The sequence below is a fragment of the Cajanus cajan genome, chromosome 4 (assembly GCF_000230855.2).
Source record: "Cajanus cajan strain Asha chromosome 4, NIPB_CcT2T_4, whole genome shotgun sequence".
Classification (NCBI taxonomy): Eukaryota; Viridiplantae; Streptophyta; class Magnoliopsida; order Fabales; family Fabaceae; genus Cajanus; species Cajanus cajan.
The window spans coordinates 30,101,637-30,120,006 of NC_138520.1; the positions used below are offsets into that span (position 1 = coordinate 30,101,637).

The following is an 18,370-nucleotide window of genomic DNA, read 5'->3' on the forward strand; positions in this document are numbered from 1 at the left end:
GACAACAGAGCCGCATTGAGAAGGCTGATCGAACAAGTCGAGCAGATGAGGCAACAACACACCGTCGATCTGCAAAACATCCGTGCTAAGCATGAAACTGACCTAGCGGCGCTGCGTACTGCGAATGAGGCTGACCAAGCAGTGCTGCGCACCAAGAACGAACGTATCCGCACCTAGCTTCCTTAGCGCCTTTCTGATCAGCCCCCTCAACCGAGTAGTCAACACAAAGAGGAGGGACACTCGGTCTCTCAACCCCCAACCGCGCCTAGGGCACCGACTCCCCGACCTGCCACACATCGGTCTCACGCGCCAACGAACAGGTCAGCCCATAAAGTCAACAACGCTTCGGCTCAAGCTCCTAGAAATCGAACGACCATTTGCCGCCATCCCTTTGTGGACGGCATCATGGAGACACCTCAGCCTTTCGACTGGAAGCCCCTCCACATCGACCGTTATGACGGCACCACGAATCCAGATGAACACATTCACTTATACGTCACACACGTAAACCTATACACTAATGAAGATGTTATTCTGTGTAGGGTTTTTCCAACCTCGCTCAAGGGATCGGCACTCGCCTGGTATACCCAATTGCCAGTGGGATCAGTCGATAGCTTCGACACTTTGGTGAGGCGATTCACGGTGCAATACGCAACGAGCCGACCTCATCACATCACATCCGCCGCCTTGGCCATCCTCAAACAGGGCGACGAAGAACCATTAAGGACATTCATAGAGCGCTTCGCTGGCGTCTCCGTCAAAATCCGCAACTTAAACCCCGAGGTCGCACTCCACTCCATGCTCATGGCGTTGAAGCCAGGACCTTTCGTCGACAGCCTTTGCCGAGGACCTCCTCCCGACATGGACGAGCTCCGAGCTCGCACTACTGGGTTCATCTAGATGGAGGAGCATGCCAAGTTCCGCAAGGAAATTCGCGACAAACCACAAGGAAAGCAAGACCAAGGTCAGGCCACAAACATTTACAGTTGGCGACCTTGTTTGGCGATTACGGGGAGAAGCAAGAACAGACCCCTCCAAAGGAAAATTTGGAACTTGAAATTCCACCCACCTCAAATTTTATTTCTCTTAACTTGTAAATTCAAGTGATGTACTCTTTTTCCTCCTCAGCCTTTTTTCCCACTAAAGAAAAGGGTTTTGGGCTAAGGAAGGTTTTAACGAGGCACACCTCAGAAATAACTCAACAAAGCAACTCCATTCCCATACATTTTCGGTATTGGCACATTAACCATGACGACTTGCCAAGGTCAAGTTCGAACCTTGATGTTAAAGCCAGGTTCGAACCTTCAAATACAAATTATGTTGCCAAGGTCGAATCCGAACCTTGATGCCAAGGTCGAGTTCGAACCTTGAGATCACATTTTCTTAACCAAGGTCGAGTTTGAACCTTGATATGCCAAGGTCGAGTCTGAACCTTGATATGCCAAGGTCAAGTCTGAACCTTGAGATCACATTTTCTTAACCAAGGTCGAATCCGAACCTTGAGGCCAAGGTCGAGTTCGAACCTTGATATCCCAAGGTTGAGTCCGAACCTTGAGATCACATTTTCTTAACCAAGGTCAAATCCAAACCTTGATGCCAAGGTCGAGTTCGAACCTTGAGATCACATTTTCTTAACCAAGGTCGAGTTCGAACCTTGATATGCCAAGGTCGAGTCTGAACCTTGAGATCACATTTTCTTAACCAAGGTCGAGTTCGAACCTTGATATGCCAAGGTCGAGTCCGAACCTTGAGATCACATTTTCTTAACCAAGGTCGAGTTCGAACCTTGATATGCTAAGGTCGAGTCCGAACCTTGAGATCACATTTTCTTAACCAAGGTCGAGTTCGAACCTTGATATGCCAAGGTCGAGTCTGAACCTTGAGATCACATTTTCTTAACCAAGGTCGAGTTCGAACCTTGATATGCCAAGGTTGAGTCCGAACCTTGAGATCACATCTACTTAACAAGGTCGAATTTAACCCTTCGAACAACAAATTTGGGAATTCCTCAGAAGCCCCTTTGCTCTTACATCACTCGGTGCTTGGGGGGCAAGTGTACTAGCCAGCCGAGTTGCCGACTTGTCCCTTACCAATCTGCTGACTTGGTCAAAGGTTTACCAGCCTAACCAAGCAGTAAGCTCATTATTGCTGAGCTTCTCAGCCCGACCATGAAACATGGACATCGGAACACCACATCGACCAAAAGAGGCCACGTCATCAAACAAATAAAAATACAATCTTGTCACCGCGCCGCCCACGCGTTGTGGGAACGAGGTGACGGTTATGACACATGGCGTCATGACAAATAGGCGTACGCGAAAAGTCACTGTCGCCACCCGCCGAAACGGACATTGGCATTCGCGACGATGGTCGGACTCTTTTTAAGTTTGAAAAATGGTGGATTGTTAGAACGACTTATTCTCAAACTGAGACCTCATCGAACTAACAATTTTATTAAATGATTCACCAATCCATGTTAATCCCAAGCGGGACCCTCCATGGATTAGTGGTTTTCGCAAAAAGAAGGGTTCTTGGAGTCGCCACCAATGTTTTACTCAAAACATTGGAAAAAGATATAAGGCAATTGATTTTCGCAAATCAACTTTGGCCATTACAACCAGAGTCGGGTAAGGGAGTCGGTTACGTGCGAGGAAGGTGTTAGCACCCCACAACGCCCCTTTCGGGTTCCCTATGACGGATTATTTCATGAATAATAGTGTAAAGTTACTAAATTACCCCTATTTATTAGAAACAATTATTAGTAAAATATTTACATTATGAAAATTCTAAACATGTAATGCAGCCATCAAAAAGCAATAAAAGCGGTAAAAGAAGGGATTTGGAAAGAAACCTTTGAAGCGTGCTTTTATATATTCAAAACGAAGTTTAGGAGGCTTTTTGGCGCTCCTTCCCACTACACGTCCGCTCGCTCCTTTCCCTAAAGATAATTTTTTACTATGGAAATCAAAGAGATTTCCCTTCGACTTGTTCGAGTCTCAAGCTAATGGCTCATGACTCAAGAACTTCGTCGGATTGGCTCTCGGAGAGACCTCTAGGGCAGAGAATAGCTCAAAAACCCAAGAATACTCAGCACGAAGGTCCAGAAGTCTGAAAAAAGAGTGGAATGACGTGCAAATGACGTCCTATTTATAGGATTGAGGCGCAATACGGCCTGGGAGGTCAATACGGCCCGTACTGGGTTTTTGAACTACAGTACGGCCGTATTGAATTTGGTACGGCCCGTACTGAAGTTTTTTGAACTACAGTACGGCCGTATTGAATTTGGTACGGCCGTACTGAAGTTCAAAAACTTCAGTACGGCCGTATTGAGTTCACTACGGCCGTATTGCAGTTCAAATGGCTCAGTACGGTCGTACTGAACCTCTGGGAAGGTGTATTGAGCTCCAATCCTCGCACACCCTTATTCTAAGCTACTCTAAGACATCTAGACCTACAAAGAATCATCCTAGGGTCTTCCAGGGGTCCTTCTGGCTGACTTTCCTTCGGTCTTTAAGAGTCTTTGAGCTTTATTTCTGACCCGAACAATTTTAGGGGTCTACAGCTGCCCCCCCTTTACTTAGTCGAACGGCTTTTTGGTGTACCGGTTGACAAGTAAAGGAGTTGACCCAATTGTCCGGGGAGTAAGCCATCCTTTCGACTTGTAGTGTCTTCCAGTGGGAAAATTGTTGAGTGGCCTCTCCAGGTTGAGTATTAGTCATCGCCTCTCCAGGCTCGTGCATACCTCGGTGTTTCTGACAACCTCGGTAGCGTGAGTTTGCCCTCTCCAGGGTCTGCATGCCTGTCGCCACCGGCCCGAAACGGGCTTTCGGCATTCGCGAAGGATGGTTGGACTCTTTTATTTGTTTAAAAATATGGATTGCTAGAATGACTTATTCTCAAACTGAGACCTTGTCAAACGAGCAATTTTATTAAAAGGCTCACCAATCCATATTAATCCCAAGCGGGACCCTCCATGGATTAGTGGTTTTCATAAAAAGGAAGGGTTCGTGGAGTCGCCACCAATGTTTTACTCAAAACATTGGAAAAAGAGATTTAAGGCAATCGATTCAAAAATCGACTTCGGCCATTACAACCAGAGTCGGGTAAGGGAGTCGGTTACGTGTGGGGAAGGTGTTAGCACCCCACAGCGCCCCTTTCGGGTTCCCTATGATAGATTATTTAAAAATAATAGTGCGAAATTACTAAATTACCCCTATTTATTCTAAGCAATTATAAATTAACTATCTACATGATGACAGTTAAATATACACACAGAAAGCAGTAAAAGGAAGGTCTTAAGAAGAAACCTTTGAAGCGTGCTTTTTATATATCAAGTAAAACTGGGAAGCTTTTTGGCGTTCCCTCGCTCTACAAGCCCGCTCGCTCCCTCCTAGAAAATTTTAACTATGGAAATCCGGAGGATTTCCCTTCGACTAAGTTCGAATCTCCAAGCTAAATGCTCAGAATTCCAGAACTTCGTCGGATCGACTCCCAGAGAGATTTCTAGGGCAGAACACTGCTCAAAAACCCCAGAATACTCAAGGAGGGAGTCAAAACTCAGTGTAAAAGTGTGAAATGACGTCCCATTGACGTCATATTTATAGGGATGAGGCTCAATACGGTTTATGAGGATCAATACGGTCCGTATTGAAGTTTTGAACTACAATACGGCCGTATTGAATTCAATACGGCCGTATTGAAGTTCAAAAACCTCAATACGGCCGTATTGAAGTTCAGTGCAGCCGTATTGAGTTCAAAAACCTCAATACGGCCGTATTGAAGTTCAGTGCAGCCGCATTGAGTTCAATGCAGCCGTATTGAAGTTCAGAAACTTCAATATGGCCGTATTGAACTTCTGGGAGGCCGTATTGGGCTTCATTCCCTCCACTTTCTTATTTTTTGCTACTCTAAGACCTCTAAACCTATAGATTGCCATCCTAGGGTCTTCCAGGGTCTTCCAGGAGTCCTTCCGGCTGACTTTCCTTTGATCTTCGAGAGTCTTCGAGTTTTATTTCCGACCCGGACAATTTTAGGGGTCTACAGCTGCCCCCCCCTTTACTTAGTCGGACGGCCTTTTGGTGTACCGGCTGACAAGTAAAGGAGTTGACCCAATTGTCCGGGTGATGTGCCAACCTTCTGACTTGTAGCGTCTTCCGGTGGAAAATTGTTGAGTAGCCTCTCCAGGTTGTTGCATACCTCGGCGCTTCTGACAACCTCGGTAGCTAAGTTTACCCTCTCCAGGGTCAACTTCACTCGACGCCCGAGCCGGAAGTTGAACACCAACGTGCCTCTGACGACGCTGATGGTTGAGTACCGCCTCTCCAGGCCTAGCCTCACTCGACGCCCGAGCCGGAAGCTAGACACCAGTGTTAACATCACCGATGATTGAGTACTGCCTCTCCAGGCTCTGCTTCGGTTGTTTCTGACGACCTAGGCAGCTAAGTTTACCCTCTCCAGGGTCAACTTCACTCGACGCCCGAGCTGGAAGTTGAACACCAACGTGCCTCTGACGACGCTGATGGTTGAGTACCGCCTCTCCAGGCCTAGCCTCACTCGACGCCCGAGCCGGAAGCTAGACACCAGTGTTAACATCACTGATGATTGAGTACCGCCTCTCCAGGCTCTGCTTCGGTTGTTTCTGACGACCTAGGCAGCTAAGTTTACCCTCTCCAGGGTCAACTTCACTCGACGCCCGAGCTGGAAGTTGAACACCAACGTGCCTCTAACAACGCTGATGGTTAAGTATCGCCTCTCCAGGCCTAGCCTCACTCGACGCCCGAGCCGGAAGTTAGACACCAGTGTTAACATCACCGATGATTGAGTACTGCCTCTCCAGGCTCTGCTTCGGTTGTTTCTGACGACCTAGGCAGCTAAGTTTACCCTCTCCAGGGTCAACTTCACTCGACGCCCGAGCTGGATGTTGAACACCAACGTGCCTCTGACGACGCTGATGGTTGAGTACCGCCTCTCCAGGCCTAGCCTCACTCGACGCCCGAGCCGGAAGCTAGACACCAGTGTTAACATCACTGATGATTGAGTACCGCCTCTCCAGGCTCTGCTTCGGTTGTTTCTGACGACCTAGGCAGCTAAGTTTACCCTCTCCAGGGTCAACTTCACTCGACGCCCGAGCCGGAAGTTGAACACCAACGTGCCTTTGACGACGCTGATGGTTGAGTACCGCCTCTCCAGGCCCTGCCTCTTAACATGAGGTAGTTGAGTATCGCCTCTCCAGGCCCTGCCTCTTAACATTCAGCAGTTGAGTACCGCCTCTCCAGGTCCTGCCTCTTAACATTCGGCAGTTGAGTATCGCCTCTCCAGGCCCCGCCTCTTAACATTCGGCAGTGTGAGTTTACCCTCTCTAGGGTCTGCGTCTTAACATTCGGCAGTTGAGTTTACCCTCTCCAGGGTCTGCGTCTTAACATTCGGCAGTTGAGTTTACCCTCTCCAGGGTCTGCGTCTTAACATTCGGCAGTTGAGTTTACCCTCTCCAGGGTCTGCGTCTTAACATTTGGCAGTTGAGTTTACCCTCTCCAGGGTCTGCGTCTTAACATTCGGCAGTTGAGTTTGCCCTCTCCAGGGTCTGCGTCCGTGTCTTCTGATCACTTCGGCAATGTAAGTTTACCCTTTCCAGGGATTTGAGATGATTTTTTTGTCTCCACAGTCCACGATGCTGCTTCGACGGTTTTTCTGATTTTGTGCCACTGAGGGCTGGATAACGCAGGGATCCGTCTAGGGGATGTGCAGTCATTCATAGGTTCCTGTGCCCCAACTTGCATTGCATTGTTGGTACCCATGGGGAATTTCTGACTCCTTGGGGTGTAGACACAGATGCTCTCTCTCTGAGTTGAGCGATGCCTTATGTTTGGCTGACGTCCTTTTGACGTAGGTGGAGTATCCCGGTTGTCATTATTCGGGCGACTCTTTTTGTTTTCCTGGTTTTGTTGCCTCTGTGTAGGCTATTATCCTCTGGGGATTTTGTCATTGATTTTGATTAGCCTCTTCTGTTAGGCAGATCATCTTGACGCTTGATGTTTGGCTGAAAAGCCAGATTCCGCTTGGGGAATTGTTATTGATCTTTTGGATTTTTGCTTTTTGTAGGAATGCCTCTGAGTAGGCGAGTGGGGATTTAAAGTTTATATATCCCAGAGTATTATTTAGAAAGCCTCTTCAGGCTTAGCTTCACTCATCGCTTGAGTTGGAAAGCTACCTTCCACTGAGGAAGTCTAAGTCCTTTGACTAGATATACTGCTTGGGTGATCGTGCTTCCATTGGGAATTTTGTCGATCTTGCTTTGATAGCTTTCACTGGGGAATTTGGCCCGTGAGTGGAAGCTGAGATATCTCTGGGGAGTATTATTTCGGCGAGCCTCTCCAGACTCAATTATTCTGATAGAGTATTATTTAGGCGAGCCTCTCCAGGCTCAGTTATTCTGAGAGAGTATTATTTCGGCGAGCCTCTCCAGGCTCAATTATTCTGTACGATGAGTTGCTTTTCTTGTTCAGCCTAAGAATGCAAGCTGAGATGTCCTTTGGTGGGTATTATTTTGGCAAGCCTCTCCAGGCTCAGTTTTGTTGGATTTTCTGTATTTTGCCTTTTTGTTGGCTTTTTCTGTGTTTTTTGCCTTTTTTGCTGGTTTCGGCTTTTTCTGTATTTTTTTTGTTGATTTTGGCTTTTTCTGTATTTTTGCCTTTTTGTTGGTTTTGGCTTTTTCTGTACAGAAATGTCTCTGAGGAGTATTATTTTGGCGAGCCTCTCCAGGCTCAATTATTCTGAGAGAGAATTATTTCGGCGAGCCTCTCCAGGCTCAATTATTCTGAGAGAGTATTATTTCGGCGAGCCTCTCCAGGCTCAATTATTCTGAGAGTATTATTTCGGCGAGCCTCTCCAGGCTCAATTATTCTGTATGATGCTGTTGATTTTCTGAATTTCTTCATTTTTGTTTGCTGCTGTCATACACAAGCAATTTTTCCTATTTTCTATTTTATGTAATTGCCTCATGGTAAGGTCTTTAAATGTGCAACTAATGTGTGTGATGCACGCGATGCAAGTTTTTATTTTTGTTCTTTTATTTAGAAAAGTGAATGGCTCTCCCTATCCTCTTCTTCTTTGGAGGAGTTTCTGTCATCGACGCGAGGGAGGATTTTTGTGAGCCTTTTATGCAGAAGATTATGGATTTTATAGGAACCCCTCCAATTTTCTTTATTGACCGATTATTAAAGAATTTCATACAATTTTTTAGAAATACCAATTTAGAGGCATAATCACATGGTCAAGAGAGGAAAGAAATGAATAGATATTTTATTAATATTCACAAGTGTTTTTACAGAAAGATATACAGAAGGAATTTCTGAAGAATGGCTGGCCAGGGTAGGCTATATACATTTTTGGCTTAAACAATTATATCTGTAATTGTCGCTCTTCCCGTTCCCTTAATCGCTTCGGGTGAGATGCCTGAGCCAGGAGTGTAGATGCTGCAAGACGCTCGCTTCTAGAAGATAATCACTTGAACTGCCTTTCGGTTTTCGATTCAAGTGACCGTTGCTTGCTTATTTTATACATCTTATTCTTTTGCCCCTAACTTTTGCCTAGGACGTGTCCTAGCGGGGATAATTTTGCCTTTATTTTGCCTAGTACCCTTGTACTGGCGGGCTTTTTATTTTGCCCTAACTTTTGCCTAGGACGCCCTTCTTGGGTTTTCATCCTAGCGGGCCTATGCAAGCAACATCTTCAAGCATAGTACTTCTTTACCACGTCAGTGTTGACTGGGTATCGAAGTTCTTCTCCATCCATGTCTGTGAGGATCAATGCTCCTCCTGAGAAGGCTCGTTTTTCCACGTATGGTCCTCCGTGATTTGGGGCATACTTTCCGATTTTGTCCTTTTGAGTTGGTAGCAATTTCTTCATTACCAACTCTCCCTCATGGTAGACTCGAGGGTGGACTTTCTTGTCAAAAGCCTTTTTTGATCTTCTTCTGATAGGCTTGACCATGGCATATGGCGTTCAGCCGTTTTTCTTCAATGAGGTTCAACTGGTCATACCGGCCTTGAATCCATTCTGCTTCGGAAAGTTTTGCTTCCATGATTACCCTTAGGGAAGGTATTTCGACTTCGACGGGTAGAACTGCCTTCATCCCATAGACGAGGGAGAATGGAGTAGCTCCTGTAGATGTGCGTACTGAAGTCCTATAACCATGAAGAGCGAAGGGTAACATCTCGTGCCAGTCTTTAAATGAGGCAACCATCATTTGCCCTATTTTCTTGGTGTTCTTATTGGTTGCCTCGACTGCCCCATTCATCTTTGGCCGATATGGGGAAGAATTATGGTGTTGGATCTCGAATTCTTGGCACAGTTCTTCCACCATTTTGTTGTTCAGATTAGATCCATTATCAGTGATGATTTATTTCTCCATGCTTCCACTAGATTATTCTAAAATTATTTGGGACAAGAGAGAAAAGAAAGGAAAGATATTTTTTGTTCTGAAGTTTGTGTTTTAGAGGGGATTTATTTTTCAAAAATGGTTTTTGTAAGAATGGATGGCCAAGGTAGGCTTATGTGTTTAGGCTTTGTTTGATTAAACACTTATGAAGTTAAGAAAATCTTTGTTTATTGACGTTGTGATTTGACAACTTAGATAACTTCCCTTGAACCTTTCTTTTTGAATTCGGTTCATGGTACCATCATGGATTTATTTTTGTTTTTTGATTGTCCTTATTTTTGCCTAAAACACCCTTTTGTGGCGTTTTAGCGGACCTTTGTTTTTGTTTATTTTTGTAACCCTAACTTTTGCCTAGGTCACCCTTTCGTGGGATTCCTAGCGGGTCTTTTGCTCTTATTTTTGCGCAGTCCCCTTTTTGAGTTTCCTGCCGAGCTTCTTTTATTTTGAAAGATTTCTTTTTACCCATGATGGCACTTGTCAAGGCCAAGGGAAGGTGCTCCAAGTTGTCACACACACCTCCACATAAAAATGATGTGGGTTTATTATTATTAAGATGATTTTAACCTCATTCATGTTTATTCAAACAGGGTTAAAAATAATGTGGTTTAGAATTTTATTATAAGCAAGAAAAGAAGCAATGAAGAATGATTTTATTATAATCATAGCGGAAACATGTGTCCTTATTTCATCACTGATATGGGTCCCAATGTTGACCTCTTATATCTCTCGGCCATGCCCCAAATTCACAGTCTCCAATTTCTCTTGAGGAGTTGGAGTAGGCGAGCTTCTCGTTCTAGCAGTCTTTGCAGATCCGGAGAGATGGTTTCCTCATCACTCTCCAACTCAACCCATTCACTTTCGGATCCTGGTCAGAGCGAACAATTACAGACATAATTATTTTATTGGTTCTGTTTAGGTTTAGAATTATTAATGTTAACGAGGAAAGAGAGAAAAGAACAAAAGAGAGAATGATATGTGAAAAAATGCCTCTTTATTGATATGTATTAAAACTGTACAAAAACCCTTATTTACATGAAAAGGTTCTCATGATCTCGGGTACTGATCATGAGTCCCTAAAAGAAAATTAAGGAGGGGCCCTATCGTGGCTTGCCCTTCTCTCTACTCCTGCTTTGGCAGAGGGTTCTTGCTCACGTCGGGCGCTGTCGAATCGAAAGTGACCCAACCAGCGTCAATAAGGCTTTGGACCTTGTGCTTGAGAGCTAGGCAGTTCTCCGTTGAATGCCCCGGCGCTCCCGAATGGTATAGACATTTGTCTTGTGGTTTGTACCAATCGGGGTAAGGTGGGTCGATCTTTCTCGGTGGAACATAAGCTAGAAGTTGGGCTTCTACTAGCTTCGGCAGGAGATCGCTATAAGTGGTCGGAAGTTTGTCAAACTTCTTCACAGAGTTGTATTGCGATTTGCCTGACTTCGAAGTGGAAGAAGATGGAGAAATGGTTACAGCGTTGACTCCTCCTTCTTTCTTCTTCCCGAAGGCCTTCTTAGCTTCATATGGTTGGGAAGGCTTAGCCAGCTTCCCACTTTTGAGTCCTTGTTCCACTCTCTCCCCAATGGTAATGATGTCCGAGAAGAGTGTTGTCGTGTTCCCTATCATCTTGTCATAATAGGGACCGGTCAACGAGTTTATGAATAAGGACACCGTCTCCTTATCCGACAGCGGGGGCTCTATCTGTGCCGCCAACTCCCTCCATCGTTGGGCGTACGCCTTGAAAGATTCATCATTTTTCTTACTCAAGGCTTGAAGATCTGACCTATCGGGTGTTAGGTCGATGTTGTATTTATAGCGCTTGAGAAAGGCGTCGGCCAACTGCCTCCATGTGTGTACTAGATTTCCATCTAGCTGCATATACCAGTTGAGCGCGGTATCAGCCAAGCTCTCTTGGAAGCAATGAATTAAGAGCTTTTCATTGGTAGCATATGCAGCCATTTTTCGGCAATACATGGTGAGATGACTTTTGGGGCAAGTCGATCCCACATATTTTGGGAAATTTGGCACTTTAAATTTGGGAGGGAATTGGATGTCCCTCACTAAGCACATGTCGGCGGCGTCTTTAATATCGAAATCATGCCCCTCCATAGCCCTTAGCCGATCCTCTAGGGCGTGGAATTGTTCCTTTGAAACTTCGGGCTCTTTAATCATAATTCTAGCCCCAATAGGTATGGCGTGCGGAGGCTCTTCTTCATGCACCTCCTCTTCCTCATGATGATGGGACTCATGGTCACTGTGGTGAGACCCATGTACATTATGGTGACGCATGAGTTCCATCATTTGCACCATTTGTTCTTTGAGCTGTGAGAGCTCGGCTGTAAGCTTCTTATTTTGGTCCTTCAGCGCTTCCATCTTCTTGATTTTCTGTGCGCGTGTGAGGATAGAGAGATGACCAGCCACTTTCTAAAAATGAATATTTAATTTAATTAATTTATGGAATGAATACGCTCTTGACATGAGCTTGATAACCCTCCATTTTTAAGGCGCTGCCTTTTTAAAATGGAATGTTACCACCCTCCTTGACTTATGATCTCTCCTTAACGGAGAATCTCGATAATTATGGGTCTCTTTTACTCATGTCAAGAGGTATTGGTGAACCTAGAATGCATGGTTTATGAGGATGCATGATATCTTATTGGTAATGATGCACATGCTCCTCACTTTTATTATATTTTCACACATGGTTTTTCCTCTCATGTCATGGTTTTTTCATGCATGGGGATTATTCTTTAGACCTTATCACGAGGTTATTTATTAATGCACAAACAATTACACATAAGCATTTACACAAACAATTCACTCATCCACGAACAGTCACGAGCGAATCACGAGGTAGGGGTTTCCTGCAGAAAGGTGCATATTCAAGGTGGTTCTAACTGTTCTCACCGGTCTGAGGCCCCCAAGGTGCCCCCATTATAGGGACCCAATTCCTCTCGTCGTAAGCCGATGGAAAGCTCCAACGCACTGTCGGACTCGAGTTCATGGTTATCACCTTGAGTGATGCTTTCCGACAACGATCTACGGGCACCTATAGACCCATTCGACAACCGGCCGTACTAACATCCACTCCCTATGGCTTACCACTCATGCCCCCGGGTATAGAGGGAACTGTTGTGTGCAAAGGTTTGTGTGCAGTTTTTATTTCAAACAATTGCAAAAATTTAAACATACAACAGTTATTTAAAGCCAAATAGGTAAAACGTGTTATTATACAAGCAAGGGGTAATGAAGTAATTTTAACTATTATTTGTTAAAAATAATCTGTCACTAAATGGGACTGACTCTCGAGGCTTCCCCAGCGGAGTCGCCATCTGTCGCCACCGGCCCGAAACGGGCTTTCGGCATTCGCGAAGGATGGTTGGACTCTTTTATTTGTTTAAAAATATGGATTGCTAGAATGACTTATTCTCAAACTGAGACCTTGTCAAACGAGCAATTTTATTAAAATGCTCACCAATCCATATTAATCCCAAGCGGGACCCTCCATGGATTAGTGGTTTTCATAAAAAGGAAGGGTTCGTGGAGTCGCCACCAATGTTTTACTCAAAACATTGGAAAAAGAGATTTAAGGCAATCAATTCAAAAATCGACTTCGGCCATTACAACCAGAGTCGGGTAAGGGAGTCGGTTACGTGTGGGGAAGGTGTTAGCACCCCACAGCGCCCCTTTCGGGTTCCCTATGACAGATTATTTAAAAATAATAGTGCGAAATTACTAAATTACCCCTATTTATTCTAAGCAATTATAAATTAACTATCTACATGATGACAGTTAAATATACACACAGAAAGCAGTAAAAGGAAGGTCTTAAGAAGAAACCTTTGAAGCGTGCTTTTTATATATCAAGTAAAACTGGGAAGTTTTTGGCGTTCCCTCGCTCTACAAGCCCGCTCGCTCCCTCCTAGAAAATTTTAACTATGGAAATCCGGAGGATTTCCCTTCGACTAAGTTCGAATCTCCAAGCTAAATGCTCGGAATTCCAGAACTTCGTCGGATCGACTCCCAGAGAGATTTCTAGGGCAGAACACTGCTCAAAAACCCCAGAATACTCAAGGAGGGAGTCAAAACTCAGTGTAAAAGTGTGAAATGACGTCCCATTGAGGTCATATTTATAGGGATGAGGCTCAATACGGTTTATGAGGATCAATACGGTCCGTATTGAAGTTTTGAACTACAATACGGCCGTATTGAATTCAATACGGCCGTATTGAAGTTCAAAAACCTCAATACGGCCGTATTGAAGTTCAGTGCAGCCGTATTGAGTTCAAAAACCTCAATACGGCCGTATTGAAGTTCAGTGCAGCCGCATTGAGTTCAATGCAGCCGTATTGAAGTTCAGAAACTTCAATACGGCCGTATTGAACTTCTGGGAGGCCGTATTGGGCTTCATTCCCTCCACTTTCTTATTTTTTGCTACTCTAAGACCTCTAAACCTATAGATTGCCATCCTAGGGTCTTCCAGGGTCTTCCAGGAGTCCTTCCGGCTGACTTTCCTTTGATCTTCGAGAGTTTTCGAGTTTTATTTCTGACCCGGACAATTTTAGGGGTCTACAATGCCTCTGTGTTTCTGACAACGTTGGCAGCTGCATACCTCCGTGTTTCTGACGACGTCGGTAGCTGAGTATTGGTCATCGCCTCTCCAGGCTCGTGCATACCTCGGTGTTTCTGACAACCTCGGTAGCTGCATACCTCCGTGTTTCTGACAACGGGGTAGCTGAGTATTAGTCGTCGCCTCTCCAGGCTCGTGCATACCTCGGTGTTTCTGACAACCTCGGTAGCTGCATACCTCCGTGTTTCTGACGACGGGGTAGCTGAGTATTAGTCGTCGCCTCACCAGGCTCGTGCATACCTCGGTGTTTCTGACAACCTCGGTAGCTGCATACCTCCGTATTTCTGACGACGGGGTAGTTGAGTATTAGTCGTCGCCTCTCTAGGCTCGTGCATACCTCGGTGTTTCTGACAACCTCGGTAGCTGCATACCTCCGTGTTTCTGACGACGGGGTAGCTGAGTATTAGTCGTCGCCTCTCCAGGCTCGTGCATACCTCAGTGTTTCTGACAACCTCGGTAGCGTGAGTTTGCCCTCTCCAGGGTCTGCGGTTTGCCCTCCCCAGGGTTGCATACCTCCGTGCTTCTGGTCACTTTGGTAGCGTGAGTTTGCCCTCTCCAGGGATTTGTGATGATTTTGTCTCCACAGTCCACGATGCTGCTTCGACGGTTGTTTTTTATTTTGGTGCCGCTGAGGGCTGGATAACGCAGGGATCCGTCTAGGGGATGTGCAGTTACTCATAGGTTCTTGTGTCCCAACTTTCCATTGCGTAGTTGGTGCCCACTGGGGAAATTCTGATTCCTTGAGGATGTAGACACAAAGATGCTCTTTCTGATGTGAGCGGTGCCTTATGGTTGGCTGACGTCCTTTCGACGGTGGTGGAGTATCCCGGTTATCCTTATTCGGGTGACTCTTTTGATTTTCTGGTTTTGTTGCCTCTGCATAGGCTGTTATCCGCTGGGGGATTCTGTTGTGATGATTTTGTCTCCACAGTCCACGATGCTGCTTCGACGGTTGTTTTTGATTTTGGTGCCGCTGAGGGCTGGATAACGCAGGGATCTGTCTAGGGGATGTGCAGTTACTCATAGGTTCTTGTGTCCCAACTTTCCATTGCGTAGTTGGTGCCCACTGGGAAATTCTGATTCCTTGGGGATGCAGACACAAAGATGCTCCTCCTGAGGTGAGCGATGCCTTATGATTGGCTGACGTCCTTTCGACGGTGGTGGAGTATCCCGGTTATCCTTATTCGGGTGACTTTTTGATTTTCTGGTTTTGTTGCCTCTGCGTAGGCTGTTATCCGCTGGGGGATTCTGTCGTATGATTTTGATTGGCCTCTTCTGTTAGGCGGATTATCTTGACGTTCGGTGTTTGGTTGAATACCGAATTCTGCTTGGGGAATGGGTATTGATCTTTTTGGATTTTCCTTTTTTTTGGAGGATTTCCTCTAAGTAGGCGAATGGGGATTGAGGATCTTATGTATCCCAGAGTATTATTTAGAAAGCCTCTGCAGGCTTAGCTTCACTCGTCGCTCGAGTTGGAAAGCTATCTTCCACTGAGGAAGTCTGAGTCCTTTGACTCGGATATTTTGTTTGGATGATCATGCTTCCATTGGGGAATCTTGCTGATCTTGCTCTGATAGCTTTCACTGGGAATTCGGCCCAAGAGTGCAAGTTGAGATGTCTCTGGGGAGTATTATTTCGGCAAGCCTCTCCAGGCTCAGTTATTCTGTATATTTGTTGGATTTTCTGAATTTTGCCTTTTTTCGATTTTTGGCTTTTTCTGTATTTTTGCCTTTTTTGTTGATTTCGGCTTTTTCTGTACAGAAATTAAAGTGCTAAAGAATTTGGGCTCAAGTGGAAAATTTCATTAATGAAATTAAATTTGTACAATGATAATGAAAAATGGGGCACAGCCCGATCAATCAAATAAACAAAAAGCAAGAAAAAAATAGCCGGTCTTCACTCCTCTGCCGGCGGATCCTGTGGAGGGTCTGGGAAGCGACGATGCAGCCAGACTGACAGGTTGTCAAAATCCTGTCTGAGGGCGTCGATACTGTGCTGCGCAGTGTCGAATCGAGCGTCAATGCTCTGCTGCAACGCGTCGAAACGAGCATCAAAGTAGGCCCTGTCCTGCTGCGAGGTGTCGGCCTCTGGCTGCGGGTCCACATCACCCGGGAGCTCGATGTCCGCGAAGAGCTCGCTGAAGGTGTCGTGGGCGGTCGCTCGTACATATTGCCTCCCTGCCCTGGCAATAATCTTCATGTTGAGCAGGGTGGCCGCATTGATGGGCTTGGGCGCCAATTCCCCCGCATCTACGCCATCGGGGCACCCCCAAGTCTCGGCGAGTCGTGAAAGGAGCGTGGAGATCATAATGTACCCTCACCGAGCGTCGCTACCCTCTCTTGCCCCCAGATTCTTTATATGCTCGAGGAAAAAGAATCCGGGGTTGGCCCTTTGTCCGGTGGCCATGCAGTAAAGAGCCAGCAGATCCTGCCGCGTCACTGACTCTGGACTCTTCAGTCTGGCATGGATGGAGCCGGTGATCAGCTTGTGGCAAATCGGGAGCGCAGTCGGGAGCCGAGTACCCTTCACTCCAGCGTGGTAATCCATCTGACCCGTGACCTCTCTCCACATCTCGGTCGGGGTCAGATTATCGGGGCACTCACAGACGGCGTCCCGATATTCCAGCTGATCGGCTCGCTGAAAGAAGCCAGCCTGGACGTTGAATTCGTCCAGTGTCAGGGAGCGGTATCCTCCCTTCATCCAGAAGTCCACCGAGTAGACCGTCGTGCCGTAACTGTTCGTCGACTCTGTGACGCCGACGGTAGCCAGAAACTCCTTCGTCGCAGTCGGATAGATCTTAGGGTGGGGATCAAGGAGGAACCCCCATCCTATGGCGGCGATGTAGCCTCTAACCTCATCCTCCCATTCCATTGCCCGGAGGATGTTGAAGTCAAGCACCCTCGACGAATGGAAGATGAACGACTCGAGGAACTCCAGCCTCTCTTGATGCCGCGCGGTCATTTCGAGTTGCGCGGGGACCCTCTGTCTCTTTCTTGATGACTCGGCCATTTCTCGGAATTGGGGGGATCTCAGACACACTCACAGACAAAGTATGCAGAGGGATGAGAATGCTGTGAAGAATGAGAGGGGGAAGGGACGTATTTATAGAAAAAAGTAGGTCAGTACGACCCGTATTGAATTTAATACGGCCGTACTGACCTTCCTGTTAATGTACAAAAGGAGGGGCCAATACGGGCAGTATTGAATTCAATACGCCCGTATTGGTGTGACCGTTATGGCCAATACGGGCGTATTCAACTCAGTACGCCCGTATTGAGTTAAAAATATGTGCATAACCCTAATTTTAATACGGGCGTACTGAATTGGATACGGCCGTATTGAGTTTTTTTTTTTTTTTTTTTTTTTTTTGATAAACAGAGAATAAGTGATCTTCCAGTACACCTATCATCTGTATGCATGTATGCGGTATGATGCACCTAATTCTATTTGATTTATTTTTTCAAAAGAATTAACCGATGCGTTTCTTTGTTTGGATTTTGCCATTCCTCTAGACGGGCTGTGCGCTGCCGATTTTTGTAACCGAGGAATGATGCGTGTTATATTGAGATTGGTGTCATCAACCCAGTGATCATTCCCTTCCTTTAGAAGATGTATTAACCTTCCTATTGACCACTATATCTCCATGTTTCCACTAGATTATTCTAAAATCGTTTGGGACAAGAGAAAAGAAGGGAAAGGTATTTTTGTTCAAAAGTTTGTGTTTTAGAGGGGATTATTTATTGTTTTGAAAACGGTTTTTGTAAGAATGGCTGGCCAAGGTAGGCTCATGTGTTTAGGCTTGTTTGATTAAACACTTATGAAGTTAAGAAAGTCTTGTTATTGACGTTGTGATTCGACAACTTAGATAGTTTCCCTTGAACCTTTCTTTTTGAATTCAGCTCATGGTACCATCATGGATTTCTTTTGTTTTTTGATAGTCCTTATTTTTTTGCCTAAAACACCCTTTTGTGGCATCTCAGCGGACCTTTGTTTTTTGTTCATTTTTGCAACCCTAGTTTTTGCCTAGGTCACCCTTTCGTGGGATTCCTAGCGGGTTCTTTGCTCTTATTTTTGCGCAGCCCCCTTTTTGGGTTTCCTGCCGAGCTTTTTTGTTTTTATGATTTTTCTTTTTAAAGGATTTCTTTTTTATCCATGATGGCACTTGTCGAGGCCAAGGAATGGTGCTCCAAGTTGTCATACACACTTCCACATAAAAATGATGCGGGTTTATTGTTATTAAGACAATTTTAACCTCATTCATGCTTATTCAAACAGGGTTAAAAAAATGTGGTCTAGAAATTTATTGAAAGCAAGAA

General features: G+C 45.5%; 1 protein-coding gene across 1 annotated transcript; it reads left to right on the top strand.

Moving 5' to 3' along the window:
* Positions 1-405: 405 nt before the first annotated feature.
* Positions 406-900, top strand: LOC145957273 (uncharacterized). The gene has a single exon (XM_083073498.1). It carries the CDS (start codon positions 406-408, stop codon positions 898-900), a length of 495 nt encoding a protein of 164 aa, XP_082929624.1.
* The last annotated feature ends 17,470 nt before the right edge of the window (positions 901-18,370 follow it).